Source organism: Apteryx rowi, unplaced genomic scaffold, assembly GCF_003343035.1.
Source record: "Apteryx rowi isolate R43461 unplaced genomic scaffold, aptRow1 scaffold_320, whole genome shotgun sequence".
Classification (NCBI taxonomy): domain Eukaryota; kingdom Metazoa; phylum Chordata; class Aves; order Apterygiformes; family Apterygidae; genus Apteryx; species Apteryx rowi.
In genome coordinates, this window is record NW_020449642.1 from 65,227 (window position 1) to 92,130 (window position 26,904).

Here is a 26,904-nt window from a genome sequence, read left to right on the forward strand (position 1 = left end):
GTCCTCCTCCTCCTCCAGCGGGACGCCTCCCTCGCAGGCTCCCGGGTTATGTGGGAAGGAGCGAGCTCCGTCCCTGCTCCCGCGGCCGGTCCTTGCTCGCTCTCTCTTTTCGGCTGCCTGTTAACGATTTAAGAGCTGGTTAATGCAGTTCACGCTTCGATAGAGAAATGGCCGTGGGCAAATGGTGCTTCTCAGGTGTCTGGATGGCATCAGGTCCATGCTGCTTTAAGCGTCTGACCCAAACCGTCTAACTTCTGAACGTGAGACATCGTTAATCGTGCCTTGTCTTCACGGCAGACCCAGTTTCTTCCAGAAACCACATTTGAGTAACCCGTTTATTTTCTGGATTTTTTTTCCCCTCTTATACTGCACAATACGTCAAGCTGCTTCCACATGGAGTTATTTAATTTAGCCCTAAACTCTTGCTTTCCTGTCTGGTCATTAAATCTCGTCTGGCCTATTCACGGAATTGCTAGCTTTGCAGTAGGAAAACGCAGGCAGCCTGTGTAATCCCTTCCCATCTTTTCCCTACCCTGTAATAGGTACTATGGTCTCCAGTCTATATTCAGACTTGTGCTGTGCAGCCAGGGATTTAGTATCTCCTACAAAAGATGCCCTCGTAACCGGCTGCTGGAGACCTCAGGCTCTCCGTCCTTTTGCATCTCCTTTTTCACCAAGTATTTTGCCAGCTTCATAAAGAACATATGTGCACGATGGGTATAAAGAAGTCAGCAAAATGCAGGTGCACCTGGGGAGGGCTGTGAAAGGTGTTTAGAAAGTCTGCGGACAGGCCCAGGGAGCGAAGGTAACTAGTAGTGAGGGAAATTTTGGGGGAGCAAATGCAGAAAAACAAGACGGGGGACGCCAGAGCGGCGGCTGCCCCTGTGAGCCTGCAGGGTCTCGTACGCTAGGCAGAGCCCTGAGCACCCCCCGTTTCACCCTAGTCCCTGCAGGAAGGTGGGTTTGTTGGGATTTTCCCTCTCCTCCTTTTCTCACCCCTTTTCCACCTCTTCTCTCTCTCCGCAGGGCGCGCCGGGAGAAGCAGGCATGTCCATCATCGGGCCCCGTGGTCCACCCGTAAGTGGCTTTTTGCTCTATTTTTGCCTGATGCAGGGTGTGGGCAAGTTAGAGGGAAGGACTTAGGAGGGGCAGCAAGACACAGTATCAGCTGGAGAGAGACAAGCCCTGTACGATGCGGTTCCCCTGCTGAGCCAGGCTCGGTTTTATACCGCTATTATACACTATATATAATGAAATTACAGCTCATGCTGTAGGGAAGGCTCCCCTTGCAAGGAGACCGTATTTCTGTATTTAACAGGAAGAGGCACATTTCCTCCTGGCAGCAGGGCTGCTACTGGTTTGGGGGAGAATACGCCCTTTGCATGGCAAAGCTGTGCCTGGCTGATCCCAGCCTTAGGTCTCACTGGCAGCGGACAAAACTGCTGATTTTGCAGAGGGAGACGCACGGAGATGGGTGATTCGGAGYTGTTCGGAGGCCCTGATTTCTGGTCTGTACCCAAAATCCTGGAAGAAGCTCAACGGCGCGGTTACCGCTGCGCTGAAGGTCCCCCAGTTGGCTGGGGAGCGGAGGGGAGGCCGGGCGGGATTTAGACCCCCTTCCTGCGAGGGGGTCGCTGCAAGGTGCAAGGAGCCGGCCGGACAGAGCTTTTTGCAAGCGCAGGGCCAGGAAGAAAAGGCCAACGCAACGTTTGGGGCTGGAGCACTGACATGCCCCAAAGCCCGGATCGGATCAGCCGCCGAGCCTCCCCTTTTGTGCAAGCGCAGGCGTCTTCCCGCTCCACCCTGCGCCGCCTGTGCCGTCCATTTCCATGAGAAAAGAGCCCGAGGTTCAGTTCTCTCCCTCCCGCTGGGAACTTCCGATTTCGATTAGCCTGYGAAGAGCCCCATCCTTGACCTGCGGAGAGGATGGCACGCCGGCAACTTTTGTTTCCCGGCGGAGGTCAAGTGGGGGAGACCCAGGCGGCTCGAGCGGTTGGCTGCATCTGGCTTTCCAATTAGCTTTCCCGAAGCGCCGTGATGAGCGCTGCTAACGAGAAACAGCTTTGCCCGTTCCCAAGGCCCACCTGCCCGGAGCCCCGTGAACGGCAGGACCGAAAACGAGGGAGCAGGCGGGTCTCCTCGAGCGCCCGATGCCCGGCAGACGGTCCCCCGCCACGGGGCAAAGGCAAGGCGAGGAGGAGGAGGAGGGTCGGGGGGTCCCTTCCTGCCTGCGCCGGGCCAGGACCCTGCTCCGGGCTTGGCGAGTGGGAGGGCGAACGCCCCGGCCCCGCTGCCGTTCCTCGCGAGCCGGGGCTCTCAGCCCGGGACAACTTTTTAACGTCCCCTTCGGCGCTGCTGCTTTGCCTCGTTGGCTCTGCTGCTGTTGGAGAAGGGACGCAACGCGCCGCGTCCGTGAAACGGCAGAAACCCAAGCTGGCGAAAGGCGCTCAAAACGGATTTTTCCCTACCGCGGTCGAAGCCCCGAGATGGCACGGCTCCCYGCTCCCACCCCCGAAGCCTCCCCTGAAGACGATCCCGTCTCCCGGGGAGCTGGTGATGGGTCAAAAGGATTGCCGAGCACCAGAGATAAACACGGAAACCCCGGCTTAGGGGCCGCTCGGAAAGACGTGGGATGACAAATAGTTTCCAGACTTTCGTTTGGAGGTTAAGTTTTCACTCTCCGAGCTGCTTAACTTCTGGCCAGAGAGGGACAGTGCGCCGATAGTGGCAGAAACAGACGGTCTCCATGATTTGGCAGCTCCCRGGATTGCATACTTCCTACGATCAACATTTTAAAAAGAAGACAAGGAAAAACAGCCACCCAACAAAAACAGTCTCTTGGAACCGTCCGCTGCTGAACTGTTGTTTTGGCCTGATACCGCGCAAACCGCTCTGCCGTCCTCCGAGGAGAGAGAGGCTGCAGTCTGTCGTCTGCGCAGGAAGCCAAACTGCACCGCTTCCAGGTTTTCTCCTTAATTCTTTTTTTAGCGCTTCTTGTCTGGGGAGGCGTCCAACAGGGACCCAAAATTAATGAATTGCGGCCTAGGATCTTCTTGATTCTCGCCTTTTTGGAAACCAGCCGTGGACAGATCCTTTAATTTACAGCCTATCTTCCCTCCTGGTCACGGGCCAGGAGGACCAGGTGGTTTTGTATGTGTCTTGCAAAGCAACGCTGACCAAGTTCAACTCAGCAAAACTTAAGCAAAAACAGTGCAAATGTGATTAGGTCCCRCTAGCATTGTATATAAAAACACAGTCACGATATGCTGAAGTACCTTGGAAGGCACTTTCTTCCCCAAAACAAAGCACGGAGAAGCATGGGAACGTGCAAGGAAGAGCCAGGCTTTTTGGCATGGCAGCAYGGCTTTTAGGGAAGGCAAGATGCCGCGGCGCTTGCCCTCGCCGAGCGCGGTACGGGATTCACCTCGTCCCGCTGCGCGGGTTCGCTTCCAGATCTGCCGAAACCTGCTCCACCTCGTTTCCTGACCTGGCTCGCGCGTTTTTCGTGAAATTAGGATTTAAAAAAACCCCTCAAGTAATGAGGGCGTCTAGGGTGTCCGTGACCTGGGATGTGGCGAACTGAAAAGCCAACAGCCAGGACGCTTTTCTTGTAGGGTTTTTAAGTGGCAGCAAGAATGGCCATAAAATGAGCTCAGACGCTGGAATATCCTCCAAAAGCCTAGCATAGGGGCCAGGGACACCCATTTAATCAACGCAGGGGCTCGGTCCAAGCTGGAGCGGCTCCAGCCTCCTCCTGGCCGGCGCGGATGGGAGCGGGACCAGAGCTCTCCCAGCCTCCCCGCGTCGCCTCCTCCAGCTCTCYGGGGAGCCGCGGAGAAAGGGGCAGGGGTTGGAGGAAAGGCCATGGAGAGAACCTAGCATCCGCCAAAATCCTCTAAACCGCTGTCTCTGTTCCCCTCTTCCCAGGGACAGCCTGGAACAAGAGGTTTTCCTGGATTCCCGGTAAGTGTAGCTGTTAATTTATGGGGTACGTGTGTGCAGTATTACTAGTGAGCGTCATCAGGGCTAGCTGTCTGATCGTGTCTGTCTGAAACCGAGGGCCTGATCTGGTATCACTGCAAAGAGTAGTTTTTCCTTCGCTTGTTGCTTTTTTTTTTTTTTTTTTCCCCTTTTTAATGATACTTGGGGGAAAGGAAAAAACCCAGCTCTGAAAGGAAATTGCTTTAAAAAAAACAAGTGTTAAAATAACATGGCCGAAGCCAGATCTGTTCGGTAGAAGAAAATCACTGTGAGAAAATACCCTAAAGCAAAGAACATAACCACCAGGTGGGTGAAGGTCTAACCTTAACTGAACCTTAATGCGATCCTGCAATAGCAGCAGGTGCCCGGGGTCCGAGCAGGGACCGGAGCAGTGCAGTGCTCCGAGGGACCACGCTAGGCTCAGCGCCCTGGGGGTGCCAAAGGGAAAAATGCAAAAAGCACGGGGGGAATTTTTTTCCTCCGCCGCTGTAAGCTACAGATGGGCGAGGGAATGGAAAACAACCCAGAAAAGGATAAAGCACATTGCATTTCAGTCCCGCCGTTGCTGGCAACGCTGCCTGGAGCGCCGAGGCTGTTCCAAAACTCAGGCGGTTGCTATTTATTCCCGCGCATTTATTCGGGCCGCTCGGAAGCCGTGGGCCGTGCGGCCCCGCGCCAGCCCGTCCCGCTCCCGCGGCGCTGGGGAAGCCGGCGGGAGAGCCGAGGTCTCACGAAACCTGGGGCGCTTTCCCGGGGGCTTGCAGGAGGCTGCCGGAGCGGCAGTGCCGCGTTGCGCTGGCGGCCGCTGGCGGCCCTCGGCACGGCCCCTCTGCAACCTCCCYGCGATGCCCAGCGAAAGCTTTTCCCACCGTTTCCCCCTTTTTCTTTTTTTTTYCCCCCCCCTTGCAGGGCCCGATCGGCTTGGACGGCAAACCGGTAAGCRAAGGGCTTCTCCCTCCCCGGGCTTTCTGCTCCGCCGGAGCCTGCCTCCTGCTCGGTCCCATGCGCCCGGCTGCCGGAGGAGGTGGCTCCAGGAGGGTTATTCGGCGACGGCTGCGCACGCGAACGGCTCAAAGGACGAGCGGGAGGCTGGCCGGCAGGAGACCACCGCGGCCGCCAAGCCTCCGTCCCGGGCAGCCCGTAGCCCCATCCRAAGTGCCCCCTGCGGTCTCTCCCTCCTCTGCCCCCGTTTTGCACCTAGCGGCAGCGGGGCAGGAGAGGACCCTGCCGACCCGCACGCTGCCCAGAGCCTCCCAAGCCCCGCGCTGCGCTGCCCCGCCGCCCCCGGCCCCTGCTCGCCCCCCGCTGCAAAAGCCGCGGCTGAGGCTTGTCTTCTTTCCTTTGCAGGGTCATCCTGGACAGAAGGGGGAGATGGTAAAAAAAAAATATATATATATATATATATAAATATATATAAATGTTTTTCTGCAGCAACACGCCTGGGGTTGGGTTGCGACGGCGTTGCCTCCCAGCTGCAAGCGAGCTGGTGGGCAGCCCGCGCCCCGGCGGCGTGCCTCGCTCCGTAACTTCGGAATAGCCGGGCTATTACGGGAGGCGCGCCTGTAATTTTTGCATTACGGCTATCAGAATTATGGTGTCGCGGCGGCGACTGCCTAGTTACGCATGGGATGTGTTTTCCTTGCAGTTTGCAATTAAGTTCTTTAAATATACTTTGGGAGCTGACGTTTTTCGTGGCTGGCCTCATAGCAGAAGTAAAAGTTGATGGAAAGTTTTCTGAAAGCCCATCTGGCAGCTTGCAACTTATCTAACTAAAAAAAGCATGCCTTTCGTATTGAATATCTTTCTTTCTCCTCTTGAAGCCTTGTTTCATTTGTGCACGGCACCGAAATGGCTTCACGGAGAAAGATAAGCTTGGGCTCGGTGGGCGCCCCAGCGCGGCCCCGTTGCTCTGACGTCGCTGGTGACCAAATCCCCGAGCGCGGGGATGCCACGCTGGCAGCTCGGTAGTCGCCCTCGTTCGCTGCACGGCTGGCCGTTTTCTCTGCTGGCCCTGGTTTTGGCGCCCCGAGCGCCGCGGTGGTCAGCACGTGCCGAGCCCCCTCGGCGCCRGCGGCACCGGATGCCCCCGGTTGCGCCGGCGCTGGCTGCGCGCGGCTCGAGCCCAGCGCCTCCGCGCTTTGGGGACTTTGCTCCACAAGCGGCTGGAAACGCTGCGTTTCCACCCGCTCCTCGTGTCGCTGTGAACGGGAGCCCTTCTCGCGCTCACGACGATGTGTTTCTTTCAAGGGCGCAGCAGGTCCCAGGGGACAACCCGTAAGTACCGTCCCTCTCGCCGTTGCGCCTCCCCGCGCTCCCTTTTGCCTTGCGTGCGCTGAACTCTTTCCGTTACTGAGCACTTATTTTTTTTCCTTTTACAGGGACCCCCCGGACAAAAAGGAGAAAAGGTAATTTTTTAAGGGGAGATGAGTTGCAAATGAAATGCAAAAAGCGAGCGGGGAGCGGACTCCCTGGCCCGGCTTTGTAGAGTCCGCCTGTAACTTGGGCTGCGAGTTAGGCTGTGTTATCTGCCTCGGTGTCTGTTTTGCTGCTCTCCGCACGGAGTTCAAACTCTTTCCCTTTCATCCCCGCCTTCCGCAGGGCCAGTGTGCAGAGTACCCGCACAGGGTAAGTCGCTAGCGCCGGGACCGCCTGCCCTACGCCTGCCTGCGCGCTAATCCTCCTCCGTCCGAGTGGCTTGTTGGTGGAGATACAGATGATTTCACTAACAAGATGAGTCACCCGGGCCCTGAGAGCAGCGCTCGGCTGGCGGATGCGTTTCGCAGAAAAGCGGTAGATTACGGTTTTCCAGGAGTTTCTGTCGTTTCTTCCCGGAGAGGCCCCATACCGGAGCAGGGGGGTTTGCCTGGTGGGGAGAAGGGCTGTGTCCTCTCCCCCAACCCGAGCAAGCCCCAGGGCGCCTGGAGGAGCGGAGGTCTCCCGCTCGGGGTCCCTGCGCCTCTGCCCCTCTTCCACGGGTCCGTGCCCCGGCTGGGTGGCCAGGAGCAGCGGGAAACCGTGTCCTCTTTGCTCCCTTTTGCTTTTCCCCCGTGCTGGCCCCTCCGTGCACYGCGGCCCGGGGAGCAGGGGGAGAAGAGCGTGGGATTGCAGGGGGACAACGGCACCGGCTCTAAAAGCGGCCGGAGCGCTGGAAATCCGCTGGAAATGCATTGGAAGGACATCACATGAAGCGGCTGGGATTTGCAGCCGGGGTGCACGGGGAGACAGGCTTAAGGGCTTTCTGTTTATTTTTGCCGAGCCTCGGGACTTAGCTGGGCTGGGCGCTGGCGGCCGGCTGGGGCAGCAGAGCCCGGCGGCGGGGAGGGAGCGTGGCCGCGGGCGGGCATGGCCGGGGCGCGTGCCAGCGCCGGGACAATAATAGCAGGTCAGCTGGGTTTATTTAGGCGAGGCGGGCTCACCGCATTGTCACGTCGAGAAGAAGCCGAGGACAATGTTGGCCGAGGCGGCGTGCCGGGCTCCCGTTACAGCCCCCGGCTCCCCGCTGTCCTCGGCGCTCAAGGTGAAACGCGGGGGCAGGAGGCTAGGCGCAGCCCGTGCACGACCCGGGCTGGCGCCGGGGGGCAGCGGGACGCCGGTCGGGTGGGCTGGGGCTGCAGGCACGAGCCGCTCCGAGGCAGCCATGGGCTCACCCCAAACCCCAAGATACCATTTCGGTTTTGTTTGGTCTTTGCTTTCCCGGGAAAGAAACGTCAGGGTAGGATGTGTGCCTTGCCTCGCGCTGTCGTTTCCCCCGTGTCGCGCCGGGGACGGGGCTGGCCTCCGGGAGGAGGGGGGCCGGCCGCGCTCCCTCCGCTCCCGGTAATGCCGTGTGTCTTCCCTGTCCCCCAGGAATACCTAAGCACCACCCTCGCGGCCCTGCGCTCTAATCAGATCCTTACGCTGAAGGTTGGTGGGGGACGGCCCGACCGGGGCCAGTTCGGATGCAAAGGCACGAGGACGCAGACCCAATATTGCACGCTCCTCTCAGGAGAGGTCCTGCCACTGGGGATGGAGGGGACAGGCAGGAGCCGGGCGGAAGAGGCTTCAGAGACATTTCTCCCCTAAACGCTCCTTCTGCTTGCACCTCACGTTGTTGCTGGATCTTGCCTCTCCTCGGTGTTTTGGGGAAGGCTGAGCCTGGCGGCTCTTAATGCTTCCTTCTTTTTTCTTCCTCCTCTTTCTTTCCAGCATCCCCCCCTCTGCTTCCCTGTGAGCTCCCCCAGCATTGTAGATGCTTCTGCACCAAATTTCCCGGGCATTTAGCAATGTCTGCTGCGCGCGGCAGAGCCCTCGCAGGTTAACAGCCTTGTGTGTGCTCCCTCCAAAATCCCTCTCCCCGCGTCGCACACGCACCCTCCCTTTTGCTCTCTGTCCTCAGGCTCTCTCCTTGCAAAAAATAGCTTTTGGGAAAGAGTAGGGCTTCCTTCAGGGAAAATCAGCCCGGCTGCTCTTCCAGCACTGCCTTTATCGCCATAGCTCGTGGCTGGGTCAGGGGGTCTGCACACAGCCGCCGGATCGCAGAGTGGCGGTGCTGCAATATTGGGTCGCCCCTTCCCTTTGCAACAGGACGGGCTCCTCGCTCTCGCCGCACACGCAGGGACGGACGCTGAAGGGGCCTCGCACGCGGGTGCGCGCGCGCGCTGCCGGGTTGCACGCGGCCGCTGTCGCGGGAGACCTGCGGGCACGCCTCGCGGTTCCGGGGCCGCAGCTCTCGCCGGGAAACGCCGCGCACGGGAGCACTTCCGTGCRCCTCTGCCCAGAAGGCCTCTTCCTCTTCTCCCCTGCACCCGTGTAAAGCAAGAGCAGCCTCAGTGGGAAACTGATAGGAGCAGGGAAGCGGATCAGGCCAAGGGAGCATTCCTGGGCCCGGGGCCGGCGCTGCGGTGCCAGGCCGACAGCAGCACGCATGCAAGTGGAAATCGGATACGGCGGGAGGATGAACAAATGCTCCCGAGCTTTAGTACATCTGCTTTCTGCGTGCCCAGGTCAGCTGGGTGCCCTAAGGGAGGATTCCTGGCTATAAGGGGCCAGAGCCCGGCGTTACTGTTAAACACAAAGCGCAGGCTCCCATGGGAGCATCCCGCGCGGGGGCACCAAGACCTAGTCCTTCCCCTCGGCCGCGATGGCTGTGTCTGCCCTGCAAAACAAACCGAGCCGGGGACCGTCTGCTGGCCCCGTCGCTGGTGCCTCTCTCCGCACCCTGCGGGAGGGTGATGCCCGGAGATGCACTGTATTTCTTGCAAGGGAAAGGGTAAAGAAATAGGAAACTGCTCTAGGAAAAGTAGGGGAAAATGACGGTTTTGACAGTCGCCCCAAATCTGACGATGAGAAATTAAGGGAAACGGTCCCAGCGGGGAGATGCCTTGCAGTACGTGCTGCCTGCGGGGAGCAGAGGGCCAAAAGCCCCCCGAGGAGGTTTGTTTCTGAGCAGAGGAGGCGGCTGTGCGCGGCGGCAAGGCAGGGCCCGGGCTGGGCCGGGCCGGGCCGGGCGAGCGGCGGGAGCTCGGAGGTCTGCCCGCAGGTACCCGCGCCGAGCGCCCTCCGCGCCCCCCTCGTGGCTCTCGCGCCTCCGGGGCGGGGGGTGGGGGGGTCATTTTCACCGCAATCTCTCTGTTCCCCTCTTTTCTTTCTCTCCCCTGGCTGCTCTCTGCCTCTTGATGTCCTAACGGCCTCCTTTGCCCTGTGACCTTCCGGTTTGGTCTTCTTCAGCTGTTGCCTCTCCTCAATTCAGTGCGGCTGGCTCCACCTCCGGTCATAAAGCGACGCACTTTCCAGGTAGACCTCTCCTCCGCATTGCCTGTTTGTGCGCCTGCTCCGATGCTTGTGATTAATCAGCTTGCTACCTCTCCTCCTTCCCCGACGGAGGGGTTTCCAAAAGCCTCTGGCAGAGCTGAGGGGTTTTCTTTGAACTGGAGGAAATCTTTGATGTGGTGAATAGAAACGCAGTTCTTTAAACCAAAAGAAACGGGCCACGAAACTGCTGTCAGGACCACAGGCAGGCAGTGACTCCTACCTTAAGGAGTCAGTTCCTGTGTATTCAATCCCAAGACGAGGTTAGGAACCTCTTGCTGAGACGCGGCTAATGTCTGTGAAAAGTAGCTGAGACGAATGAGTAGGCACACGCTTCTGAGGGCTAGTACAGTTGGAGGCACTTGGGAAAATGTGTTTAAATAAACTCTTATAATGGATTCATTAAATTGCATTAGATCTTTGTGTAAACACATTTATTTGCGTTTACAAGGGCCATAACTCATGCTTAGTTTAATTTACTTTGGAAACAAATTCATAACTTGGATTATGAACGTGCGGCTAGCGAATGAGCATGTCCATAGTCAGGGTTCCTGGGGCCTTTAGCGAGCCCGCTCCGAGCTCCCTCATTTCATCAGTTGAAATCAGCTTGCCCGTGTGTGGACGAACCCCTGTAATTACCCCACAGCTGTGTCCCGGGCACCCTCGGGTAAGAGCTGGGCTATGTCCCGCTGCATGCCTGCACGGATGCTAAAAGGGGTTGTACTCCGCAATACGGGCCTCTGCCGCAAGGTGCCTGCTCCATGCCTAGGACCGTGTAAAATTCCCGATCCGATCGCTGGACCCGGAGCTCTCCATTCAGTTTCTATCGATGCCGTGTTTACGCCGCACGAAGCCCCGCAGCTTGCACCGGTTGCCCTTCAAAGCGCCAGCCTGGAGAGCCAGGCCAAGGCCTGACCCCTTGGGAAGGCTTTGAAAGCTGACGTTCGTATCCAGGATGAAGTGGGAAACTTGAATAGCTGCCCTGCGTCCTGTCGTCAGCCAGGGCTGCAAATCCCCTCCACCCGCAGAGGCTAACTTCACCTGAGGGCGTTTGCGGTAAAAGCACSTGACGCCTTTTGCCGCTGCCATATTCGTTCCCTGCGCGGGAGAAAGTGCCATCCATCCCGACAGGTTGTCCAGCGCTGAACGACTCCAGGAGCCTGACATATGAGTACTAAAAAAAAGAGAAAAGCGAGGCTGCAAAATAAACGTCAGCACTAGCGCCTCGGAGAGCAGAGCGCTGCCGCTACCCGGCACGCTGGCAAGGGCGCTTCGCCCAAGGGCTCAGGAGGCGCGCGGGCCGCGCCGAGACCTGCGCTAGGAGGCAGAAAGAGCACCGCATGGCCGAGGAACGATCTGGGCGACTAGCTGGTGTCTAACGGGCCTGAAAAGGAGCTCTAGTTAACGGCTAAAAATATAGAGTGACCCCTGATGAATATGCCGCCTGACCCCCGGCTTACTGCATCCGCTTGCAGCCCAGTTCAGTCTGAGGGGGGTCTTTCTCTGCCGACTGCGTTAACGACGTGGCGGTGACGCTTTGCGTGCTCGGGGATCTGCGCGGACGGGCTCTCGCTGAACCCGAGCGTCGCGGCCCGATGCAGCAAAGCAAAGGCAGCGCTCGCGGGGGTTGGGGTGAGCTCCTTCCAACCCCTCCACGCAGGGAACGGGCAGGCAGGCAGGGCAGGAGCTCYGCGTATTACCGAGCTTTCCGTGAGGCTTGCCCACACGCTGGAAGTTTTCCTTTAAACAGAGCTCACCGCAAAGGGATGAAATTTGCAGCTTATTATTATTATTTTCATCACTCATTCTAAATAAAGCAAAACTCCCCATATCTGCGTGTCTTACTGAGGCCGGCCAAGATCAACGACACACGTGTTAGGAACACGCACAGGGGACAGATTTCGTGCAGCGGACACCCAACCGTTTCTCCTGCGGACCCGCTGGTTTGTTTCTGAGAAGCCACCAGGCTCGACTCCTAGCCTCCCGCGAACCCGCGGAGAGGAGCTTTCCAAATTTAACCCGGGCCGCTGGCGCTAGGAGGCCACGATGTCGTGTCCGGGGAGAGGAAGGGGAAGGGAGTGGCGCGAGACCAGCCGCTTCGCACGGGTGCCGCGGCGCCTCGGGCGCCCGCTGCCTTCACCGGCTACAGATCAGCCGTCTGGTATTTAGCCGGGGCGCTTCCAACCCGCCGTCTCCTCGGCGCCGTGTGGTCGCGAGCCTTGGTCCTTGGGGCCAGACCGCATTGCTGAGGCATGAGGAGCCGCCGCCGCCGCCGCCGAGCGGCTACCGAGGGGCCCGGGGAGGAACCGGCTGAAACGGCTTCGCTCCGAGGGCTTGGAGCGGCAGGTGGCTTCGCACGCGCTGGCTCGCCAGATCTCACAGCAACAGGCTCTCTCCGCTCCGCGCAGGCCTGTTTTGGGCGAGCTCCAGAAATGCCGTGACGATCGTGTTATTTTTTTCTTTCGTTTTTTTTTTTGTGGCGTTTCTGCTTTTGGTCCTTGGCAAAATCAAGGGAGCGTTGTCCAACAGACGGAGCGTGGGGGGGGGGGAAAAAAACCAGGCTGAGGTGAGACGCCGTGGCTGTGCCGGGAAGCGCCAGCGCGGCCACGGGAGGCTTCGCTCCCCCCCCCCCCCGTGGCCGTCGAGCGCTTGGGAAGCACCAGGAAGCCCGTGAGGTGTTGGTGTCTGTCACGTAACTCGCCTCCGCGAAGCGCCCGGCGCTGGCTCCCGCCGCCCGGCCGCCCTCGCACGCGCGCGCTCTGCCTCGCTCTTGGAAACCTCTCCCGGCGCTCGCGCGCGACTCGCTTCTGCCTCCTCTGCTTGGGCCGGGCTAACCTGCCTGGGGCGCGCTCTGCCTGCGGATAACCCCCTTGTTTCGACCGCCCGCAGGGTGAGCAAGGACAGGCGGGGATACAAGGCCCTCCGGGGCCCCCCGGCCCACCGGGACCGGCTGGACCCGAGGGAGCCGCAGGACATCCGGGCCCGGCGGGGCCGCCCGTAAGTCTGACCAAAGAGAGCGCGCGGGAGCGCGACGCCGGCCGGGCCCCTTCCCTCCCAGCCACCGCCGCCACCGCCGCTGTGGGGAGGAAGCGGAAACCTGCCCCGGGAACGAAAGGCACCCCTGCCACCCCTGGGAAGTCCTGCCCGCGCCCGGCGGGACGTCCCCTCGGGCGGTGGGGGACGGGGTGAAGCCGCCTTAACGGGCCGCTCCTCTCTCTTTCTCTCTCGCAACAGGGCAGAGCGGGAGAACCTGGGAAGCCCGGCAGGGACGGAAAGGTGGGTACCGGCAACCGGCTCCGCTCCGGGCGGGAACGTGGCACGCCCCCCCCCCCCCCCCCCCCGGGGCAGCCTCCGTCTCCCGGGGGTTTCAGTGCCCGTCTCAGGCCTGCTAGCAGCACCGCGTATACGGATACGCATAGCCGCTACGCTTCACGCTACGCCTGGCTAGTTCTTACTTAAAAACGCGAGCGGTTCGTCCGTTGGGTATATTTAGCTTGTCAGAGAAAGCTGCAACCCCCTGATTTACTCCAGAGCTGCACAGTTTCCTGAGAAAAAAGGGAGCAACAGAAAAGGCTCTGGAGCACAGTGCACGAGGCAAAGCAGCTCTTTGGTCTGCAGCTTCGCTGAGACGAGGCCTGGCGGGCTGCAGCGGTACGGGCCCGAGTTTATTTAGGAGCACGGGTTAAAATAATATTTATCCACGGGAGGAGCAGACTGCGGGTGCGTGAGCTCACCAGCGCAAATCCTCCCTGCCCAGTGGCATTTCAGACCAAAGCAAGTCAACATGTCCCGCCACCCTGCAGGTCACGCGGTGTTTTCTACATCTGCCAACTCCGGCATCTGTTTTATCTGCAGGGCTCGCCTGGGCCTCCTGGACCAAAGGTGAGACATCTGGCCTCCCGCGGGGGGGGAAGGCGAGGCTAAGCGGAGAGGTGGAAGCTCTGACGGATGAAACGTGATGGACCTGCCGGAGAAACGCGTACATTTGGAGGGGTGGAGGAAGGCGGGCTGGGGGGAGGAGGAGGTCACCTCACCAAACACCTGACAAGGACGTCTAGCGCAGCCTGCGTGCTGACTCGGGGGGTTTGCCGGGGCGATGCGATGCGGCTGAGCCGCATCCCGGCGGAGCACGGCGTGCCTCGCCAGCCCCTCTTGCAAAACGCCCTGCCGCACACACAGCTTCATTGGCTTCCCCCGCTCTCAAAGCATTTACCAGCGCTTCAGGAACCCGTTTTGCAATACTAATGTTAACGCCGCCGCAGTTTCCCATTTATTCACATGCCAAAAAGCCCCGGGGGGGGGTGGGGGGGGGTGGGTTGTCGCTGGTGCTGTTGCTCCTTGGCTGCAGCCGCCCACCGCCGTTTGTTGTCGCTTGCGGTGTTTAGCTGGGGCGAGGAGAGGAGCCGGCGTGAGCTACCTAGCGGCTGGGGTTCAGTCCACCGCAGGTCGCAGCCACCCGCGGGCTGAGTCTCTCCGAGCAAAAGGTTTCTTTTCCCCCTTGGGGCGCCCTCTTATCCTGGCATCTCCCCCCGGGGAAAGGGCAGATATTTGGCCTTCTCAGGCCAAGCCTCATTTTCACGTGCCTTTTTGCCCTTTGCAGGGAGACCCTGGCGTTCAGGGATACCCCGGCAGGAAGGTAAGGAGGGGAGCTCTAATGCTGTCGGATGAATTCGGGTGCGCTGGTGCCTTGCAGGACGATGGGCGCGGAGCTGCGGGCTCCTCCAGAGAGGGCCGAGCCCCCGGACGTGCATTGCCCTCCGGAATAAAGCAGGAAAGAGCTGGCCTGCGACAGGCTCAACGCCAGGAGCTGGTGTTACCCCAGGGCTGTGGCAGCAGCTAATTCACGGTGGGGCCGAGCCAAGGCAGGGAGCGCAATGGGGTGGCAGAAGGAGGGACAGGGAAGGACGCAGAGGGAGATCAAAGCGGGAAGGAGGAGATGCTGCTAAGGAGATGTCAGAGAAGGGGGAGGCGCGCGTTCCCAGCAGGCGGGAGTCCTGCGTCCCGTGTTATCTCCACGTTGCTTTATGGGCGCTCTGCGGGAAAAGTGGCAGGACCTGAGAGCTTTTTAATTAGTTCTGTATAAACTGAGAAGCTTTTGTGATGTCAGGAAGTAGAAATTATAGCCCCCGTGGACAACAGCCCACTCCCGCAGACAGACGCAATTTATTGCCCCTTCCTCCAGCAAAAACGGTCGGTTTTCCTGTTGGGAGCCCATCCGGATCCGTGCACGCCGGGAGGGTGGCTCTCAGCGTGCAGGAGCGCCGAGGGGTCCCTGCGAGGGCCTCTTCTGGGGGCTCTTCTTACGTGAGACAACTTGTGCGGCTGATGTACCCGCCAAGCCAAGGGTCTGCACTGTTCTCGGAGGAGCGAGCCCGAGGCTGTGACCTTTCTCTGGGAAAGGTGGAGGAGATGGAGGAAAGAAGGGGAGGGAATCCTCCCTGCTGAGGGGGTCAGGAGAGGGAAAAGAGCTGAGCAAAGAGCCGAGCAAAGACATTAGCTCCGATATAATCGAGGCTTGTGGGACCTTTGATCCATGCGTTTCGCGCTGTGGCTATCTTGCTTGATGCCGAGTGGTGCTGCTCTCCTCGCGAGGCGTGCAGGGTAGGCTGGTGCGTGGGGACAGCCCTCTCATGTCCTTGCCGACCTTGCAGGTATCCCGCTTTTCTTGCTGCTCCCTGTGTTTGCTTCTTCTTCCTCTGTTTCCGTTCTTCTCTTCCTCAGGGTGAGGCGGGCGAGTCGGGCCTGCCTGGTGCACATGGCCTCCCCGGAGCTGCCGGCCCCAAGGTAACCCTCAAAGCCGGAGTCAGTGTGGCCATCTCCCACGGGCAAATAAGTGGCACGCAGCCCTGCAGCCCCACTACGGGGACACGGAGGGTTGGGGCCGGAGGCAGCTTCTCCAGACCCGGTATCAGCCACGTGAACAGAAAGATTTGCTCCTGTGTAAGGGGCCAGAGTTAAGGCTAGGAGACCGCGGATACTCTGGTCCACGGAGCGGTTTGATGGTTGGCTAGTCTACACCCCAAAACACGCAGGAAGCGTTAGCAACCTCCAGCATCCGCTCTGGCAATATAAACCGCCCTGCGTGCCCAGGAAGGGGCAGGTTACGGCCAGCGTCCAGGCTGTTTCCGTGTTGTCAAGAGCCGTCCTCTCCAGAGGCTGGGGGCTGCATTCATTGCATGCTCCCTCCTGCAATTGCTTTCTCTTTGCCCCTCGCTGTTAAGGTTGTTCTGCTCTTCTGGATTTCTCTTTATGTTCACTGTTCCTCTCTGTGTTTCCTCTCTCTCTGTTTTTCCCTGGGCAGGGTGAAAAAGGGGAGCCAGGCATGAAGGTAGGCATGATAAATACGGCTTTCTACCACGGTAGATCATCTGGGAGATACCGCTTTTTAGACTGATAGGTTGTAAGAGGAAGCTGGGTCTGAGGCAGCGCCGTGGGGTATTTAATGGAGTACACATCTGTGCTCTGATTAACCACAAACAGACCCTCCAAACTCGGGCAATAAAAGCAGCCTTTATCCGTTCGGGGGAATTTGATTCTTACCAAAGGCATTTCTCTGACTATGAAGCTTGCTAATGATTTGTAACATCTCTCCATTTGATGGGATGGATTGGGGTTTCCTCATAAAATCTGGTTAGCTGACGCATCAAATCCACTCAAACTCTGCAACTCAGGCTGAGGTTTGGCACCAGGCTCTTCTGTCTCTGTTTCTGGATCCTTTTTACAGGCTCATATGGTTTATGCCCAGATGTTATCTATTTGGTTGAAATTTACTGTACCCATATACTTAAAATATATTACTCAATGTAGACTGTGCTTAAAACATTACAACATTGGCAAGCGTTCATGATAGTCAGAGCATATTGTGTCATGCTGTACATTTTAAACATCATGAGAAAAGACTGGTTCTGTAATATTTTGAGAGGCATTAACAGTGACATATGTATTGCAAGTATTTAGTATGTGGCATGCATCTTATTTATTGTGCAGCATATACACTCTGTATTTTTTCCATCTGGGTGGATTACTATTTGAAGGGAGAAAAGGCTCCTTCAGAACTTAACAGGGATGGGTTACACCAAGTTTAAAGAAATGTTCTTGGGGGATGTAGGCTCTGGGTTAATAGCTGAATATCATGCAATTGACTTCCTACAAGAAAACAGTATTCCCTCAGAAATAGTACAGTGCATGCAAAGTCCAAATATTCCCCCGTGTTCATCTTCATGTCAGGGTAACTCCATTAAGTGCAAAGGACTCGCTTCTGGTTTGTGCCAGTGTGAATAAAAGCAGAATTGCACCCAGAACCAATACGTTTGGGGAGCTACAAATTTACTGCTGTCTTAAGAGCTGGATACTCTCCCATTAAGCTGAACTGGAAAAATGAAGTTGGAATATGGACCTAGGTGAGTGAAAAGGCTGGAAGAAGAAGCTTTGTTCCACCCCTGCTTATATTCCCATGTTTCGTGGCAAGCAGACATCTGCTCTGGTTGCACCCATGTACAAGGACTAATCGGACCTTGATTCATCTTCTGGAATTAAAACTGAAATTCCCACTTCGCAATCAAGATGAAAACAAACACTCTGCAAGAGATAATGGATCTGAGAAAGCCTCCCAAGCCTTCTAATCTCCTTAGCCAGCTCCAGCTGAGCTGTTCACATCCCTGTGTTTTGTGGAGATCCTAGAGGTTCTTCACAGACTCCACTTCCCATTTTCTGGGTGACTCTAGGAGGCTAACAGAAGCAGACACGGGGGAAGGGACTGGCATCTGCTATTGCAAGGCTGCCTGCGCTGAGCAGAGAGAACAAGGTAGTCCCTTCTTCTTGCAGCAAGTCTGCCTGCTCTTTGGACTAGGGCTATGGCAAAGGGGAAGTCTGCAAGCCTTCCGGTGATGTCTCGGGGTCATTTCTCCACGTGCTCATCCACAGACGTGAGCCTTCTCTGTTCTGTGTTAGAGAGCAGTGACTCAGTGTGACCCTGGAGACATGCTCAAGCCACCATTCGTCCCATTTCGTAAAAATTGGAGGTGAATCCTGCCACGCTTTTTGTGATAATAATCCAAGCTCCAAAGGACCACCACCTCCGACCCCAAAGCAGCCTATTTCTCTGTACACAGACTTTCATTTGTTACTGTCAGCGTCACTGTTCTCTCTGCTTCCTTTCTTCTCTGCTCGGAGGAATTGAAATGAAAGTGCAGAGATATCCGTGAATCAGCAGCCAGTTGTCGGCTGGTAGCAGCTCCTGAACATTCACGTGGTTCAAGAGTTTGCTGTCCTTGGAGACTGCTTATTTCTAGCTGTCTTCCTTATTAGGATGGTCATTTGAGACTCCAGAAGGCTTTTAATGTTTTCACCTTTGGATCCGGTTATATGGGTTAGATTCTTCCCCCTCTTTATTTTGAGAAGCCCAGGTCAAATACTACAGCTGAATCACAGTTTGGCTGTTGTGATGGATTTTGCTTAGCATAGCACTGCTTTTGCTGGCAGCGAAGAACATTTCAGCTCCTGCCTTGCTGAAGAGGCTTACTGGTATCACACAAACCCTTTGTTCGTCTGACGGCCTCCTCCTCCTCCTCCTCTCCTCTCTCAGCCCAGTGAYGGATACAGCACGTGGCAGAGCCCCTCTTGGCCCCTGTGGCCACCATCATACTTGGTCATATTGGCCTACACCTGTGTTTCATGAAAGTCATTAGACAACTTGTAAGCGTCATCAGGTGGGTCTTTCACATCAGTATTTCACTCCCTGCCCCCCAGACTAGCTATCACATTCAGTTGACCTGACATTTGCTTGCCTTTTTTTTTTTTTTTTTTCTGATGTCCTTAGGACATCTCCCTGGCTTTTCCTAGTGCTCAGAGGAAAGAGCAATACAGAAACTGGCCACAAACTTGCTCAGTAACCTCCTCATGATCTCTCTTTCACAGCAAAGAGAAAAAAGGAGGGGGTCTCTGTTTTAATTGGCAGCCTGTAACTAGTCCTCACTGCTGCTAATGAGCTGATCAGCATGTGGCACCCTCTGCTGTGACTGGCACTGAGCGGATATAAAGCTGCTCACCCAAAGTGGGTGTTTTTGCTGTGAGCTGGAGGGAAGTGATGCTGTCCACCTCTTCTAGGGCTTCTGGGGCTAACACAGAGGTATTTCCCAAAGCAGTATGAAGCTCATAGCAGCTGGGAGGTGCTGCTGGCCACCCTTCTGGAGCTTAATGGGGACCTGAGCTGGGAGGTTTGCCTCTCATGCCTGCTTTTGGTGGAACTTCCTAACTCCTGGTCTGGCTGCACCATTCCAGTGCTGTCTTTGGCTAGTTGCTGCTGCCTGGCTATGACACCTGGTGTGATATTTCCCAAGCCCAAAGGGCACAGGGGGATCCTTAAGTAATTAGCATGGTGGGTRCTTACTGTATCATGGCAGCTTTCAGATGTTTAGAGGTCCAAAGATGTTCTGGAGCGTTGTTCTTCCTGCTTACCCTCTGGCTTTGGCTCTGGGATTTCTTTCTGCTCTGGTAACTGTGCAGTAGCAGCCTTGCTACTCCTGCCCCCTAATTAGCTTGAACGCCTATGTGACCCTACTGGTGTCCATGGGGGCTGCGCCAGTGAGCTGAGGCCAGCACTGGAAGAGGAAGGGAAGCATGGTTGCTCTGGAACTTGCTTGACTTCAGTGAGAATTGCTCCTTCTTGCCAAGGTTTTTCAGGGCTGAAAAATTAAATAGGTCTTCAGGCAGGTCCTTCCAAACAAGTCTCTGGGATGGGGAATTATTCAGACAGAGCTGCTCTATGGAGCCAGACTCCCGCAGCATTGTGGGTGCCTCACAGCAGAAGGCATCAGTTTTACCTTCTTGGTCTGTTTTAAGAATAAAAACAGTGCCGTTGGGAAGGATGAAGGGAGACAGAGTGGTCCTTGCTTCTCTAGCTAAAAATATTCATAATTGTTAACTTTATTTTATTTTTTTTTGTGTCTGAAAGCACCACACACTGCATAGGGTGGGAGGCAGCTGCTCTGCCTAGGCCATATAGATTATAGCATTGGTCAGTATTTTACAAAATATAGTCAATAATCCAAATTGCAGCATGTCCTTTTCTRGAGCACATGTATTCCTGTTATGCATGCCTTCCAAGCAAAGACTAAACACGCAACTTGGAATAACAATGCTAAGCAGACTGTCCAAAGATAGCCTGGATTTTTTTTTTGTTGTTGGAAATGAAAAATATGGTAACAATACTCCACAAGGCAGGCCTTGGATTTTGCATTTTTCCAAAGATGTTTGTTCATCCTACAGTCCCTGGAGGCTGAGCAGCGCTGACCCCTATATCTTAGGGAATACTGTAGCACAGGATGTGGTTGCAGGGGGTAAAAACTGTTTTTCTGTTCCAGCTCCATTGCTTGTCTATTTTATGATCTCTCCTCTTTGCCAGCCTTTTCCCTGACTGGAACTTGTCGTCTTTGTAAAATTTGTTGAGCTCGGTGGCTAAAATGCACCATGTAGTTGCTATGTGTTGTTATTACAATGAACTTGTCAGAAAAGAGGCCTTTTTAATTCATCTTCTAAATATTGGATGTGATCCTGACACCCAGCTCAGTGTCGCTGTGAACTTGTGCACTTCTGCTTGGTCAGATGAACCAGCACGGTCCCATGAAGGATGTTTCTTGCTGTTAGGTCTAGAACATCCTGAATGTGTCCTGGTCTTTGCAGAGCTGCAACTTTGCAATTTCCTGGATTTTTAGATCTACCATGGAGTTTTCCACCACAGTTGAGCACCCACCTCCTGCAAAGGAAGATGAACTTTATTCAGGTGCTTGCTGCAGCTCTCCAACAGGGCCTGTCCTGCTGTAGGGGGCAGACTCAAAATGTACCACTGACGGCGAACAGCCGAGGCTAGGGGGGAATCTGTGCTGCAAAAATGAGGTTGAAGCAGGGTCGTGCCCCATCTCACCCAGGAGGTTTTCTTAACCCTTGTGCCTTTGGCCCTCCGCACAGAGCCCTGGGAGGACTCACGTCATATCTGTTGCTTTTCTGTGTTTCTCGCTGCACTTCCAGGGGGAGAGAGGCATGCCAGGGCTGCCGGGAAGACATGGCACTAAGGTACCTTGCAAGCAGCAGAGTGACGTTTGTCTGCCTGATCCCACCCATACCACTCAGCTGTCCCTGATGCCCAAGCATCACCTGGATTTATGTGTGTGTTTGTTCGTCAGTGACTCTCCTCAGCTGAATATTCTTTCTGCTTCTAAAATGCAAAATGTAGGGCCTAGTTTATCATGGAGATGGTGGGCAGAGAACTATTTATTTGCTAGTGCAAATGGCATGCCTCATCTGATGCTGTCTTGCGACACTGGGCTCTAATGCTTTATGCTAGTGAGAGCAGCCGATCACCAACGTTTCTAGGGAACTGGCATTTTGGCATTTTGTGAATTTGTGAATTGAGACTGCTGCGAACTTCAGCGCGATGTGTGTGAGAGTCCGTTGCAATCAGTAGGGTTATGCGAGTGTGAACCTGGACTAACGCGACAATGAGTCAGGGTCAGTGCGCGTGAGCCAACTCACATGCGTGTGCATTGCAGTTTTAGAATGAATACTAGAAAATAACATCGTCTGCATTCACTGCCATTTTAAAGCCAAAGAGTGAGGAACAGGGATCCCAGATGTACTGTGAAAGCCTAACCCAAGCCACCTTCTGCACATAATTCCTTTCATGACTCTAGCCCATATTCACTAAAATCTACTGACCTCTGAAATGTTCTGGAATGCTTTTTTCCCCTTTTATTGCATAGAATCCTTGATCTGCATCTTCTGTCCTTGTGTTTTTTAGCTTTGTCCCTGATTTCTGTTTCAGAAAGCTGAGAGGTATGATCCTGCTGCTCTCTAGCTCCCCACTCCTCCTTGTTTGAACTTTTCCAAGCTCTTTTCACTTTGAACTTGGCTCCCACTCCTCTCTGCCTCATGTGCTACAACCCAACCCCTCTCATTTCCCACCTTCTAACACTATTTCACCTCTTCCTCCCCTCTCCTTAGACCCTTGTTACCCCTCACATTTGCTTTTGTAACTGGACCCCTTCATCAGGACCTAACTAATACTAACACAGGGCGTACAGAGATTTCAGAGCAAAGGGTTGATGCCGAAGATCTGCTTTTTGCACCATTGCTATTGAAGGAAATGTGGCTGTCCCCACAGGAGCACCTGTCTCCTGGGGTCTCTAAGCACTCGTCTTGGATTGCAGGGGCAGGCTGGATTCCTTGGTCTCGTGGCGGTGGCTTGCTCTGCTGTGCAGAATTGGCTGCACCCGAATTGCACTGCTTGGAAGTTGTTGTTTTGTTTTGTGTGGGTTTTTTTTCCCCCTTCTCCTGTGGCGGCTGGCTTCAGAGCTCTCCTGAAAACACTTGACTGCAAGATTTGTCTTCTGTGATTAAAAACAGAATGAGAGAAGTAGCAAGACCAAGGCCCTGGGGTTATGAGCTGGCATTCCTCGGGATGCTTGAACCAATGTGTCTGGGATCAAGCGCTCTCCTGGGTTTTTGGTCCTCAGTCTGCGTCCTTGCATTCTTCTGTTATTTGGTGCTGTTCCGTTTGTTGGGCTTGGCTTCACTGTAAGTGGCAGGACTAAATCTGGGGGGTGGAAATCTGGTTTTCCTGCCTGGGTTGAGCTTTCTGGAAAGCAGAGCCACTGCTGCAGGCGAACAACCTGCACAGGAAAGGAGGATGCGTGCTGTGTGGTGTTACAACGCTTCTTCTGAGTTTTGTATGGGAAAAAGATGCGCGTTTTACCTTTATAGCTCCGCCGGGCTGATAGTGTCTGGTAAAGCACGTGCCTGTGTCCGCTGCCTTTCCAACCGGGTGTTCTTGTCTTTCCCCTCTCTGCTAGGGCGCTCCCGGGACGGCGGCTGCGGGGATGAAGGTCAGTTCTCCTCCTCCGCGGTGCCTTCAGCAGGGCGCGTTTCGGCGCGGGGAGGAAGGCGAGGAGGAGCACGGGGCGTGGGAAAGCGGTCAGACAGCTCCCACTAAAGGGCGGTATCAGGACTGCCGTTGCTTTTGGCAGAGGAGCCAGACCCCGTCTCCCTCCGCACCCCGCTGAGCAGAGCTCTGCCCTCGCCATGCTCCGTGGCAAGGGAGCGGAAGGGCAGCCGGATGGCCACTGAGGGGGCCGGAGATGCCCGATAAGATGGGCAACGACAGCAAAACCTGTTCTGATCCATCCCCTCTGGCTGCCAGGGGAAAGGACCGAAAGAAGAGTTAACTTCAGGGCTGGTGGGGAGGGTTTCCCTCCGTGGCACCACTGTGATCGCACGCTGACACGGCCCCTTACGTAGCTCTGCTCCTGTGCAAACCCAGCTGGGAGCAAGCAAATCCCTTAAAGCCAGCAGATGGGCCTTATCCTGTTATGCTCCCTGTTACCTGGTAAATCATCTCTTGAAACACTGCAAGGTGGTTACTTGGAGATTCATAAAAGCCTCTTGTTTGCGGCTTGCTGGGTTATTTTACAGCAGCCTAGGAGCTGGCTAATGAAGAAAAACAAGCTCCATGTGCAAGACCTACTATGTGCTTAAAGCATTCTCATGCCCTTATTTACAAGCCCAAGGCTTCCACAGAGGAATGCTTTCCTCCTCTTTGATAGCTCTAGGAGGTTACCTACTTTCTTTTCCTGCTCTCATTTTTTCCCATCTTTTCCTCACCAGGGCGAGCCGGGGACTCCAGGAGAAAAGGTACTCTTGGCAAGCATTGGTGCTCTGAGTCTGCACTTCTGTTCCATTGGTGATCCTTTCCTCCCCGAGCGGCCGAGGGAGCCGAGGAATGGCCCTGTACTTCCCAGCACCTAAATCCGGGCCCTAACAAGTGCTGCAAGTATAAGGAAAATGGCCAATAGCGTTCAGAGATGCCAAGTGAGAGAAGGGCAATGCTGCAGAGTCCCTTGTTCCTTGCCTTGCTCTGGTATCTGTGCTGGCAGCAATACCCTCCAAAAGCCTTCCTCCTTTTCTCCCTGCAACACAAAATACGCACAAAACACTTGGCAGTATGTTCCCTCTCCCCCTTCCCTTGACCCCCTCTGCCTCCAAGTACTTCTGTGTCCACCAGAGTCCCACGTTACAGCAGGGACTGGGTGGGGGGTTGTTCTTCCATCATGCACCACATGGACTGTCCTGTGGTCGCCCCTGTCTCAGCATAGCGTGACCTGGTTTGAGTTCCTGTGGCAGGCACAGTACAAAAATACCCCGTCACTCTCCAGCGCTGGGCAGCCGGCTTGGTTTCTGGACAGCTGGCTCCTCTTGTCTGAGACTTTTTGGGTTATGTTACAGCATACCACAGCCATGTAACAGACGTCTTCTCTATCTCTTTTCTTCCCGACCAAGGGAGAGCCTGGAGTCCCAGGGAGGATGGGCCCCCCAGGTTTGCCAGGGAAAAGGGGGCAGCGGGTAGGACACTGCGTGTTTGGGCTTGGTTTCCTGGCACTGCTGTGCTGTGTTCCCTGAGAGCGGGAGCCCGCTTTGCGTTGCGTTGTGTTGCGTTGCCATGCTTGCAGGGGATTATGTGTCCTTTTCTGGCTCTTGCCCTGTTGGAGTGTGTTTGTGTGCTCCCGCTTGCTGGAGATGGGTGGGCTGACAGCACACAGGGCACGGTGAGATGTTTGAACGAAGCGCTCAACGTAGTCTTGTCCTGGGGATGCCCGAGGACAGTTCTGTATCTTTTGACTCCAGATATAACACTCAAAACAGGGATCCAGTATTCTGACCTCCTTCCTCAAGAAAGCTGCTGCTTTCCACCATCAATCAGGCAGCACAGGATGTTTTCAGTAGTTTCTGCTGTTTCTCCACCCTAGGCCTGTGTAACCCTTACAGGCATTTGCACTGAACTAGTCCTTGGATGAAGAGCAGGTATACCAAAAGCAGAGCAGGGCCAAGTGCAGAATTCAGAGGCCTGGGACAGGATTAGAGATGATCAGGTTCAGATATCCTCACAAAAACTCTGAAGGCTAAACTTTGATTTTGAACACAAGGTCCTGCAAACTTTTTCCTTCTTTCCAGGGAGAGAGGTATTGGTTTTATGGTAGCAACGTGCATGCTCTGGCAGGGGAGGAAAGTTGGGGGCAGGGGGGCCTTAGAGGTGGCTGGAGGCCAAATTGCCTCGGAAGAAGGGATCACTGCACTTCAGAATGGTCTAAAACAAAGATTGTTGCTTGTTGATTAACTTCCATGGAGCGACCAGTGCATGTCTGTTCTTAGAGCATCGATGCAAGTCCCCTGCATGTCAGACGCGTTCCTGTGAGCTCTGAGGTTGGTGTGCTCTTGAGAAACGAGAACAGCCCCATGCAGGCTGCATCGTGGCCCCAAGAGGAACTCCCTTTGCTAGCCATGCTGAGCTGGTGTGCTGTTGTTGGGGAGTGTAGGTACCTGCCGGGGGTGAGAAGTTTTGAACTGCTCTTTGCAGTTGGTACAAATTGTTAGTCTTGGGGACATGCGGATTGCAGGTAAGAGCACGCCTTTTCTCCAGTGGTGTGTTACTGCATTTGAAACATCTCTTCATGGTGACAAAGAAGCCTCTGGTATCACCTTCTACCCTGGCAAAATGCAGACTCAAAAGGGGGCCCTGCAGCTGGAAACCATGGGTTTAGCAGTTGTATGGAATGGGCTGAACAGAGCTTAATTTCCCAGAGGGGTCACTAAGTGAGCCCCAGCATTCAAGGAATGATCCAAATGTCACGGTGAACTAGGCAAAGTCACTTCACCAGGTGAACACTGGGTGCTGGATGCCCTGCACTGTTCCTTCCCCTGTGACCTTCTCCATACTCCAGCGTGCCTTGCGCAGCTTAGCTTGCAGGCCTTGCTCTCCAGGCATCGTACCAGGGATCTTGCGCCATCATCTGCAGTTGTCATTTTCCTTGCTCCTGTTTTTACTGCTTTTCACCACCACTGCGTGTCACAGAGCTTGGCTGCTAAATGAGACACTGCGTATTGGGTTTTTTTTTTTGGGGGGGGGGGGGGGGGGGGGAGCGGGGTTTGAGCATGATGAGCCTGGGATTTGGAGTTAGGGAACAGGAGCAGGAAACACCCTTTGATAGGTGTGGGAATGGTGGTTGTGAGACCTTTGCCAAAGCAATGCCATCATTCAGCATACTGAGCAGCTGTGAGAACTGGGGCTCAAGCAAGGGACCATTTTTGTGGGAAGAGCTGAACTCCATCATAATGTGGAGCAAGTCCTGCACTCCAAATAAAATAATCCACCCTGGGCAACAGTCTTCTCTCTGGATATGTGGAGGCAGGAGAGCTCATGACCAAGGGTTGGCAGAAGAAAAGGATTTAGCAGATCAGGGTGGTGAGGAAGATGCAATGGGGGGATTCTGGATCCCTTTCCCACCCAGCTTCTTTTGGAAAGAAATGGAAGTGATGTGTAGAGATATCCAAAGTGACAGAAAACATTGTCCTGCCTGTGCAGGTACTGCATGCAGGTGCCCATTTTGAAACCCTTGACTACTGCTAAAACTAAACTCCTCAGGGGGAGGGAAAGAAGTCTGAAAACAGGAGCAACTCTCTTCCTTTGGCTGCTCTTCCAGGACAGAGCCTGCAGAGTCAGCCCCTGACTGTGTCTGTGTTTTGCCAACAGGGTGAGAAGGGCCGAGCTGGCGACTCTGGGCTGCCTGGGCTCCCAGGCCCGAAGGTTTGTATCCTTCTCTGGTGTGCAGGCCACTCTTATCCCGTGTCCTTCTCTCCTATGCTAGCTGGGTGCAGCCCTGCAGCCGGGGTGCAGGTGCACCTGCCAGCGCCCCCATGGATGGAGACGTTCCCCATGCATTTATAGCTCGCTACCAGAGGGTACAGCAGCATGTTCTGCAGAGCTCGGCTGAATGCCGGTATGGGAAACCGCAGGCAGAGATACGATGGGGGCCACGCAAAGTATGCCTTTTTGTGAGGAGTCATGTGCCCTTGGACCTGCCTTCATGCAGTGAGAGAGGCTGTGGCCCTGGGAGTGTGACCAGGGAACGGCATTCAGTAGTCCCACTTTGAAAGCACAGCCTCAGCTGTAATGTGGTATTTCAGCCTCCTTCCTGCTCCGAGACCCACGTGTGAGGAGGCGAAAGGCTTTTCAGGAGCTGCACTGCTGGGCTCTGCAGCCAAATGATCAATGATAGCTGTATGAACCCCAGGCAGGGCTGCTAGGTGGAG

At 55.5% G+C, this 26,904-nt stretch overlaps 1 protein-coding gene across 1 annotated transcript in view; it reads left to right on the forward strand.

The window, feature by feature from the left end:
- LOC112968626 (collagen alpha-1(XIII) chain-like) overlaps window positions 1–26,904 on the forward strand; it is an 82,262-nt gene that overhangs the window by 26,937 nt on the left and 28,421 nt on the right. The window contains exons 6-24 of the mRNA XM_026071059.1: window positions 1,027–1,077; window positions 3,928–3,963; window positions 4,891–4,917; window positions 5,329–5,355; window positions 6,229–6,255; window positions 6,360–6,386; window positions 6,580–6,606; window positions 9,688–9,753; window positions 12,658–12,765; window positions 13,003–13,044; window positions 13,624–13,650; window positions 14,369–14,404; window positions 15,490–15,552; window positions 16,070–16,096; window positions 20,794–20,838; window positions 22,614–22,646; window positions 23,425–23,451; window positions 24,097–24,159; window positions 26,345–26,398. Of these exons, the coding sequence (XP_025926844.1) occupies window positions 1,027–1,077; window positions 3,928–3,963; window positions 4,891–4,917; window positions 5,329–5,355; window positions 6,229–6,255; window positions 6,360–6,386; window positions 6,580–6,606; window positions 9,688–9,753; window positions 12,658–12,765; window positions 13,003–13,044; window positions 13,624–13,650; window positions 14,369–14,404; window positions 15,490–15,552; window positions 16,070–16,096; window positions 20,794–20,838; window positions 22,614–22,646; window positions 23,425–23,451; window positions 24,097–24,159; window positions 26,345–26,398 (813 nt within the window). The remainder of the gene's footprint in view (window positions 1–1,026; window positions 1,078–3,927; window positions 3,964–4,890; window positions 4,918–5,328; window positions 5,356–6,228; window positions 6,256–6,359; window positions 6,387–6,579; window positions 6,607–9,687; window positions 9,754–12,657; window positions 12,766–13,002; window positions 13,045–13,623; window positions 13,651–14,368; window positions 14,405–15,489; window positions 15,553–16,069; window positions 16,097–20,793; window positions 20,839–22,613; window positions 22,647–23,424; window positions 23,452–24,096; window positions 24,160–26,344; window positions 26,399–26,904) is intronic.